Below are 10,314 nucleotides of genomic sequence, written 5' to 3'. Positions count from 1 at the left end.
TCTTCTGATTCCTGAACCTTCTCACCACCGCTGCAGCTTATTCATGCCATTATACTTTTTAATGTTATCTTGTATTTTTTATATATTAAGGGATACTAAGTAAAGATTAAATTGGTTTTTTTTATTTGCATTTGTTCAAATTCATTTATAGAGCAATTCGAGTCAGAAAACAATAAAATCTGAAAAATTATTAAAATGTAAGAGCCCAGACAATATTAAACAACATATTTTGGGTTTCAAACAGATTTTGAGCAAGGTTTTAGTTGAGGTTTAGTTAACAAAAGGAGACATAGTTAATATAATGTGCTTCTGGGTAATTATTAGGAACACCAGTATTATAATATATTAAGGGGGGTTTTGTTTGCTTTATTTTGTTCTGAAATAAATAGATGCAAATTGCAAACACTTGAGATGTGGCTTAGACATCAGGATGTTACATGGATTTTCTGTAACCAAACACTTTTGTTCTTGCCTTGAAGGTCAGCATTAGTCACCTGTGCTTGCTTGTTGAGTACAGCTTTGCTCATTTCAGCACACAATTATGTGTGTTTTCTTCCTCACCATCAAAACACCCTGCTCACAGGCCTCACTGCCAGGCAGAGACAAAGCCCAACATGTCCTCATATACAAATACTGAAATTTCACAGTGTTTCCCAAGCATCTCTGTTTTGTAGAAAAGTGTGAAGCTCTCCCTATAAACTTGTTAAACAAAATGAATGTGGATTTTAGCTATTTAGAGATTATAGAAAGAGTTGAACCCACCACTATGATATTGTACATATGAGTGATACTGGTAGTAGTACTGAAGACATCAAAAGGAAAGAAACAGACTCCAGGTTTTACGTTCAGAAAAGCCCTTTCTATTGCCATCCCTTAAAATGCATCATCTAAGTGCAGCAAAAGATCAGGGTGATGAAGAAAACCAACTGAGGCAGAATGACTCTTCCATGGTGGTTTGCACTGGGAGAGAGAGTGAGTAAGCAGAGACTCACAAGCAGCAAAACACCACTGGGGCTTGGCTTAGATCTGAGACTTTCAGCTAATTCTTCTCTCATGCAGACCTTCAACCTTACCATCTCAGTACAGCTCATTGCCAGGTAGCCAGTAGCAATTAAGAAAGCAACCCATTTTCCATTATCATCCCCACTCTCAATGCAAAAAAAAAAAAAAAAAAAAATCCACATTATATTATCTTCCTTTATTAGGACAGCCTATTACCAAGGAGTTTTTCTCTGCTCCATGTGCTGAAAAGAGTTTTGCACAGCTGTCTGTGATCCCACAGCAGCTGATGAGACGCCGTGCTGAGTTTGTAAACAGGGTGGTTTCAGCCACCCTGCCTTTTTTCTACCGGAACAGCTGTCCCCCAAAATGCTTCTCCAAGTCTGCCTGATAACACAGCTGCCTCCTGCAGAGCAACTCCCCAGATACATCTGCGGGCCCAGGGGATGTGCTGGAGCTGCGCTACAAACTCAGTTTTGTGCCCAGCAGCTCTCGTGACACTGCAGACACACGCTGGAATATCCCACACAGGTCAGTTGCACAGAGCAAGCAGCCTCCTTAGGTGATGGTTACACCCTTTTCACTCATTTCTTCTCCCCGCTTCCATCCCTCTTCCCCCCACAAAAGATCCCGAATACTTTACATAAGTGCTCAGAGGCCCGGTAGGCGCTGTGATATGCAACAGCTCTTTTGTAATGGGGACAAAAATGAGCAGCTTTTTCTTTCCGGTCTGAGCCGAGAGTCTCATGTTTCAGCTCCTCCTTCTCATTCCAGGCCTGCCCAGGCTGCTCTCCAAAGATTTCAAAAATGGAGCCTCTCACAAGTAGTTATCCTCTGAAATACTCAGTGCACAAAGCCAGGATCTTTGTTGTCTTCCTGTCAATGGTTTTGTGCACCACCATTCTCTGCCTGCTGCAACTCAGGTTTTTTAAGCCTAAAATCAAAGATTTTTATTCTTTTGAAGTCAAGGATTCACGAGGAAGGATTATTTCCTTGGAGAAGTACAGAGGGAAAGTAAGTTATTCTTTCACTTTTTCTGTCTTGAATCCATACTGACAAAAAATGTGTGTGTTTCTAGATAAATAAAAGGCTTGGTTATGGGAGGTTCTGGCAGAGATTTTTGCTAAATTCCTGTTCTTCATACAGAAAGCTGGAGAAAACTTATTTTATCTAGGCCTGTTCCAGGAATCAAGTATTAGATCTAGCAAATCAAGAAAAGAAATTGTATTATATAGCACAGGGCAAATTGGTGGATTTTAATCTTAGTTAAGAATGTTGGTTTTGGATTTTGGAAGTTTATCTAGTAAATACGATTTTAGTGCATGTCCTAAATATCTGCTTTTTTAAATGCTTATATATAAACAAAGCTGTAAGATTAAGTTTATGAGTTTACTATATATTTACAACAGATTGTCTGAAAGCAAATCTCTTCAGCTGCTTTCATCTTTGTCTGTTTAATGAAATGATGATCAGACACATTATGTTTAGCCTTCTGACAGGAACCATCATGATAATGAGAAATGTCATTTTAAGGTTTAATTGTGATCTTTACAAAATCTATAGGCTTTTTCCTTACTAGACTAAATAATAGCTAATAACTAAATAGCTAATCACTAATAACTGAAGTTATTCTAACTTTATTTTTCTGAAGGCAACTTTGGTTGTAAACGTGGCCAGTTACTGCCAGTACACAGACAAAAATTACATCGCACTGCAAGAGCTGCACAGAGAGTTTGGTCCCTCCCACTTCACTGTGCTGGCGTTTCCCTGCAACCAGTTCGGAGAATCAGAGCCTAGCTCAAGCCAGGAAATAGAATCCTTTGCCAGAGGAAACTATGGAGTAACATTCCCTGTTTTCCACAAAATCAAGATCCTAGGATCAGAAGCAGATCCAGCCTTTAAATTTCTAATAGGTAACTGTTTTCTTTTATGTACCAAGCTGTCTGTAACCTTGGTAATCTCACTGAATCCAGGCTGCATGTTTTTGTCAGGAAACATTGAAGTCTTCACAAGCTATGGAGACAAACAGGCATGTAGCATACAATTACTCTCATTTTAATTTGGATATCAAAAATATGGGCTAAAGAATTGTGTCCTGAAAACATCAGTTTCTCCTCACTGCTTATAAAAACAGTCTGCTCTGACCAGCCCAGCTAAAAACATCCATTTTGCTAGAAATGATAGAGCTAGAAACTTCCCCTTACAAAATCCTATTTCAAAGTACATGATTTTTATTATAAAAAAGACTTTTCTTATGGACAAAAATGTAGTTATGGGGGCCATAAAATTACCAGAAGATTTTATATAAAAACACATGCAGATGAGATTTTTAGCTGGGTGCTACATCGACCTATATGTAAACTGTGTTGTAAAGCAGGTTTACATATACTAGTTATATATAACCACTGATTTGTATTAATTTGTCGTGTGAACTTCAGGACCTAGCCTGCAAAATCCTGCATGAATACAGGGAGCATTTACAGACTTAGAACCTCATATTCTGTTGAGCAAAATAAAATTCTCTCTCCCTTCAGTTGACCAAAATTTCACAGACTCAAAGCCACCTTGAAAAGCCTCTCTGAATTTTCCTGAACTTTGATCAGGTTTTGAACCATATTGATATATGAAAGAAAAAGAAAGCTTAAACATAACCCCTTTCTGACACTCCACTTTGCCCAGAAAATAAAGTAGCGAAGAGCCCAAACGCATATTCCATCTCCTTGCCTTCCGAGTCCATTTCACTCTCTCACAGTGCTTCTTGTTAAAGAACTATTTCAATACCTAAATGAAATCTTTCCCATAACTCTTATGTGCTATATGCCCCAAGACAGTTCCTATGTACTTGAAAATTGTTTTTATTGAGGAATCATTTAGGGTCAACCATTGTCATTGTAACTGTGTTAGTTCCTACCTCCTCTTAGGCATGCTAGTAAAAGCCTCATGTAACTTTGTTGCCCTGAGTTGCCAGATGTCCTGTGGAATTATTGAGTTTTCTCTCAGTTCTTTATAGAAAAGACTCAAGCACAAAGGCACCTGCTCTGTGTGATGAATTCCAGGTTCTAAATATCAGTGCCATCAGTGTTAAACATTGGTACCTATAAAGAAAATAGTTCTACTCAATTTTTTTATTTGACATGCGGTTTACCTACAAGAAGGAGAAAGATCTTTTGGTACTTCAATATTCTAAAATAAAGTTTTTCTCTTCCTGCATTCCTGAGTTTCACATTAAATTCCTGTGCATTTTCAATTAAATTACCTGTTTTATTCATGTTGTTGTTCTGACAATCAGAAGGCTGAACATCATGGTCTACCACCCTTTTGTGCCTGTGACCACTAGCAAGAGGATGGCAACAGCATTGTGCAAAAATCTAGTGCAAAATTAGCCCACTTGAAGCACAAATGTGGTGCCAAAATTCAATCCATTGCTTAAAAAAATCTGTTTCGTGTTCAGCACCATTCCCAACCAAACACTTATCCTCCAGTCGAAATCTACTGGAGCCTTTTTCGAAAGAAGCCTAATTAAGCCTCACCAGTACAACTTCCTGCTCCCATCTCACTTCCCAAAACTGACACCAAAGTAGGAGTTCCCTGAATAAATATGCAGCCCTCCTATCTTCTTCCCTAGGAAGTATAAAACAGTCAAAGTAGGAACTCTTTAACAGTTTTGCAGGAATAGGGGAGCATCACTGACTTCCAGCTTTTCAAATCATTAGCACATCATTAGCAGCAATCAGTAAATCCATGCCCAGGCTACTAGCAAAGAGTATGGTGGGATTACTTCAACATAAATAGTCAAAGAATCAGTGTGGAGCCTGGAGACAATTCAAGATGTAAGTCACTAAAATTACCTGATTTCATTCTTACAGATTCTTCAAAGAAAGAGCCTCGATGGAATTTCTGGAAGTACCTTGTTAGCCCTGAGGGTATAGTTGTGAAATTCTGGAGACCTGAAGAGCCAATAGAAAGTATCAAACCAGAAGTAACATCATTAATCAGGCAGATTATCATGAAGAAAAGAGAAGACCTCTGAAAAAACCATTCAACACCAGGGGTGTACAGCCTTTCTATTCCTGAGAAATGTTGCTAGAAGCTAAACCATCAGGTGATTTTGCTACTCTTTAACTTTGGTGTTTGCCATTTGTCTGCTCGTTCTGGAGTGGCTCCTTCAGTGGCCTCGAGAACAGCGGAGTTACTGACACAGCGAGGCACTCAGTACACTGCAGTGAGGGACCAGCAATTTGCATAGAGGGTTTATGATTTCTTTTTCTGAATTGCTGACAATAGCTAATTAAAATTGTCACCAGCCGGTAAATAAAGAAGGTTTATTAATAAATGGTGCATATTTACACAAGTTTTTTCCCCCATTATACCAGTAACACAAAGATCTTATACTCCATTAACACCTAATTGCCCTGTCATGAAAGACATGGGATCCAGAGACATCCATAGCAGGGTTTCACATATGTAACTGAAGATACCAGTTTTGTAATATCTTCTCAAGGAAGACTACTGAATTGTGAAGCTGCCGGTTGCAAAAAAAAATGTGCATTGAAAATAAAATTATTAAAAGAAGAAAAAAAAAGAAATAAAGTTTGCTTGCTGCTTCGTATTTTGCATATTTTACATTTCAGTTTTCCTACACCTTTAAAGTCTTAAATCTTCTCCATAGATTTGTGCTGCAGTACAGTGCCTCAGATGTGAGCTCCTCTCCTGCAGGGTTATTTCTCTTCTGACTGGATGAAGGCAGGGCCTGTGTAAATATTCATGGTTGCTTACAGAAGGATTCAAGGGGCAACAAAAATCAAGAGCCTGGCACTCTAACAGACATCTTTCTGAGGCTATTGAAAACAATGCTCCCCAGCCACCCATCCACCTCTCATCTCTAGAATAAAATGGCAACCTTCAAGGAGAGGTAGAAGAAGAGGAAGCAGGCTCCAGGCTCAAGCCCCACTCTTCCCACCTTGCAAACTCCCCAGTCCTGCATGTAACTGCTAACCCATTTCCAGTTCTGTTCCACTCTTCCATCACAAACTGCCAAGAGTTTTGATTTATCTGAATGAAAGGAGATAGAAAACTTGAGTAAGAAACCTCACTCCAGGTGTCCATGCCTTGAAGAAGGGCTGAGATAATAGGAATGACAAGAACCTGTGTCTCAGTAGAATAGTGAAATTTTCTGTATGAAAAGGATGGCTAGAATTAGTGGTGTTCTTTTCTCAGACTAACACTGATTGCAAATACCTGAAGTGCTTAAAAACGTTTTCCATTAAAGACAGCCAATCAGCTGTATAGAAAAGGTGAGAAATTCAAGAACATTTTTTTTAAAAGAGAGGGTTTTTTCATTCACTTATTGAATTAATTGAGAATATCACAAAAAATCTATGAAGATTGAGTAATGATACTGATGTGGAAGATTAAACAAAGTCACTCTCAATAGTGGCAAACACCTTTTTGGAAAGGAAATTAAGTTTAATGCGTGACAATTTTATCCATCCAAAATTTCAGAAGCCAGTTAAAGACTATGTAAAAGTCTCATTAGACCAAACAAGCCTGCTGCTGGTGTTTTAGACTAGCCTCTGCACTGCTTGCCATTGTCCTGTAAGATCCCACATCAAATCTGTGAAGACAGTGCCTATTTTTATGCTGAGGTCCTGCATTTTACTCCTATCTCCTCCTGCATGTAGAGTGTGAGAATGCATAGTGGGACATGTCAGGTGATTTTTGTCACACATCTCGGCTGCTTTGATGGAGCAGGAAGGGAACTGAGATATGGACCCCCTCCCCTCGCTGGGGGCAGTTGATGGTCCATGGAACTAAGTGTCAGGACACAGTGTTTTGCCCATAAATGGTGGATATCTTAATTTGAAAATGTACAAGTCTAAAACATCCACATCTGTTCATGTGAACTACAAAAGCTCCCTGGATTTTGTATCACTGAATAAAAAAGAGTAGGTATAAGGAAATGTTAGGTGATGTTAGTGGAAGACCCAAAACCATGCCTGTTTTAGTCCTGGTACTGCCTGAGAGTAATTTGTCTTATGGGAAATTTCACCTGGGTCCTTAAACACTCAAGATAAACAGTGAGGCATGATTTTCTTGTTTGGAAGGGAGCAGGAGGGAAGCAAATGTCTGTACCTTGTTTGTGACTCACTCACTAAAGCTCATATTGTTTTCCAGAGGACACAGTGTAATCTTGAATGTCTCAATGCCAGCATTAAGATCAAGTGTCTTTCCTGGTATTCAGAAATAGCATGTGATATTAGCAAACAAGTGGACAGAATTACTTAACTCACGGCTTCCTGAATCATTTTCACTCGAGTCCTAAAGAAAGAAGATTTTGTCTGAGAAAACAGGCATGGGTCTTCTCATTCCACTATTTAGTCGCAATGCAGTGACACAACCATCTTCTGAAGAAATTTCAGTATAGGTACCGTTCAGTCCTGATTCTACACAGTTTAAGTTTTTCAAAATTTACTGTTAATTAACATTCCTCAATAAATTAACATTCCTCCTTAACAAAAACTCTGTATGTTTGTATTACTTATACATCATGAGACATGCCAGCCCTTGCAATATAATATTTAGGGCAGACCATTAATAAACTAATCACCCCTTTCTTAAAAGTATCTTACAAGTCATCTGGTAAAAATGAAGCATCTAATGGCCAAATCTACACAAACTTGGAAAAGCAAACAAATAAAATGAAAGTCAGAATATGTTATTCAAACAAGCATTTATCTATGGTCAAAAGCCAAGGAAGTAGTGTGAATGTATGTCCATATAAATACCCACTTAGAATTAATTTAAAATACAGCATATAAAACTATAAACTCCAACATTTTAAAGAGATCGAAACCTATTTCTTGGATTCTTGAATAAACTCCCCACTTTAAGATTAAACTTCTCTCCTATGATGCTTAACAAATGTCAGTCCATGAGTATTAGAGTTGTTTTATTTCTATTTGAGCATAATTTATTGCCTCTTTCTTCCTAATCCTTCATACCCATCTCAATCTTCCTTCACTCTGTCTGACATATCCCTATTTTCTAAAACAAATACCATTGAAATGTGAGCTTCTCTTTCCAAAAAGTTGTCTGACAGTGAAAATATTCTAAATCCATTTCAGTCACCAGTAGTATATGTTTCTGTAAACTCAAGTGAAATACTTGTTTGCTAAGCCAACATGTCAATGTTTCTTCAATATTTAGTGATGTAAGAGAAACATACTCATATAGGGTTCAAACCTGAAACTGTAACTTAATATTTACATAATTCAGTAGATTGTTTATAAACCAGGTGGAGTTGCTGTATAACTGCGTGAAATACAACTACATTTACTTCGATACTCTCAGTTACACCTCATTTTAAACCCTGCATTCACTCAGTCTGCATAACCTAGCACACCTCCCTTAGGTCAGGGGAGCCAGGCAGGCACTGGACCAGCTAGGGACCATCGAGATGTTTAAACAGGAGTATTTATATTCTTGTCTGGACTGTGATGTGCTACTCTGACAGTGTAGTCAGTTGCTGGTGCGTGAGGAACAGCTAACTAACAATACACTGCCTAATCACCACACACAGCAGTGGGACGGCAGTCACTCTGCACACCTTCACCAACACTGCTACTCTTTCTCTTCACGGTCCATGGCACGGACAGCAGCTCCTAGATAAAACAAGAAACAGCAAAGAGTGTCTTTGGCACTCTGTAGATGCCTAAAGGGCCAAGATGAGGATGAAATTAACACTGATGGCTGTGCCAGCAAATTTGGAGAAGCTCACAGTGTAACATGAATCAAAAAGGTCAATGTGCTTCCAGCCTTAATCCTTCCACATGTAGTGCTATGTCCTGTTCACACTGTTTGGTTTGTGAGGCTATGTGCAGTTGTTTTAATGCATTAATGTTAACAAATTAAGTTATCTGGAGAAGCAACAAGAGAGGAAAAACTCTAAGACTGACTTTTTAAATCATATACAATGGAAAGGTAGTTATTTTTCAGATATAGTATTTAGAAAGTTAGTGAAAGTGACTTTAAGCCATTGAGGATTCTAGTTACTCGATTAAAAACAAACAAACAAAAGACACCTCTCAAAAACTATCAAGCTGCTTTTGTCAAATAATACTATCAAAAAAATTAAAATCAAACATAAAACATACACAAAGTTTTTAAGTGTGCTGCTTTTGCTTTAAATAAGCTCCCAAGATTGAATTTAAATTCTTTAAAATATTTGAATTATACCTGGTTCAGGTATTTAAAAACTTCCTATTACTTTGGTATCTAAAAGTAGATAAACACTAGAGTCTAAATAAAGAAAAAAATTCTCACTGTTGTTAGAATAATGGAAAGATGCAAGATACCACTTTTATTTACCTGACAGTCAAAGAAAGCAACATTCAGGAGAAACAAAAATATTTCTTATACAAAAGTAGTAGCTGTCCATTTTGATGACCAAGGTATGTGGGAAAAGAAAGCAGCTGCATGTTAGCTGCTGTCAGAACTTCAAGCAGCCAACATACACTGCCATCCCATCACACACAGCTGCACCCCCTGCACGAGTTCCTGCATGAATCCCTGCACCTTCCAAGGGAATTGCCTTGGAACAGCGGCGAGCCAGCCCTGCAGCTGGTGACAGTGTAGCAGTGACTGCTGCATTACGTACAGCAGTCAACTAGCAATACACTGCCTACCAGACACAGAGCCCTTATGAGGGAGATGCCTCCTGAAATAATATGCCTGGAAACATTTCTTATTTTTGACCTAAATTGAGCAGTATTTGCCTGTTTCAAGGTTCATGTTTCATATGTATATATGCACAAGTTCAAACAGTATATAGTGTCAAGAGGTAAATGTCACAGGTAGGTGTCTGACTCAGGAAGACCAGAGACTGAAGAGCAATAGTATTAACCTCCTGTGGCATTCCCAGGCTGTCCAAAAGGAACTGGATAGTGTTGCAAACAGTTTCTTGTCGTAATTGTAGGAATATAGATGTATTACCTCTACATAATTTGTATCATGTAGACTTATTCCAGTCCTTTTCTCTGTGGGACATTTGCTTATGGCCACTGTTGCAGCCCTGCCCTTAGACTAGATGAGCCCAGATTCAAACACTGAGTAGTCAATTTTATTTTAAATTAGAATTATCATTGGTTACTCCATAGTCCAGCTTACCTGCAGGTTACAAGCCACAGCATACCTCTCTCTACAGCCACCTAATGGAAAACAAACAAAGGTTTCAGCACTGAAGCTTATGAATTTAGTCTAGATGGAGGTAAGATTTTACCTCCAACATCCATTTTGATTGAAAGTCCTTTGAAGTCT

General features: G+C 38.4%; 1 protein-coding gene across 2 annotated transcripts; it reads left to right on the top strand.

The window, feature by feature from the left end:
• Nucleotides 1-1,801: 1,801 nt before the first annotated feature.
• Nucleotides 1,802-5,522, top strand: GPX8 (glutathione peroxidase 8 (putative)). Of its 2 annotated transcripts, XM_058824005.1 has the most exons (3): nt 1,802-2,013; nt 2,651-2,912; nt 4,866-5,522. In XM_058824005.1, the coding sequence occupies exons 1-3, from the start codon at nt 1,807-1,809 to the stop codon at nt 5,027-5,029; spliced, it is 633 nt and encodes a 210-aa protein (XP_058679988.1). In that variant the 5' UTR covers nt 1,802-1,806; the 3' UTR covers nt 5,030-5,522. The 2 variants fall into 2 exon arrangements, with proteins under 2 accessions (XP_058679988.1, XP_058679989.1); XM_058824006.1 differs by lacking the exon at nt 2,651-2,912 and having other exon boundaries at nt 1,807-2,013.
• Nucleotides 5,523-10,314: the final 4,792 nt, after the last annotated feature.

The sequence above is a fragment of the Ammospiza caudacuta genome, chromosome Z (assembly GCF_027887145.1).
Source record: "Ammospiza caudacuta isolate bAmmCau1 chromosome Z, bAmmCau1.pri, whole genome shotgun sequence".
Classification (NCBI taxonomy): domain Eukaryota; kingdom Metazoa; phylum Chordata; class Aves; order Passeriformes; family Passerellidae; genus Ammospiza; species Ammospiza caudacuta.
This window is presented reverse-complemented; position numbering and strand designations above follow the sequence as displayed.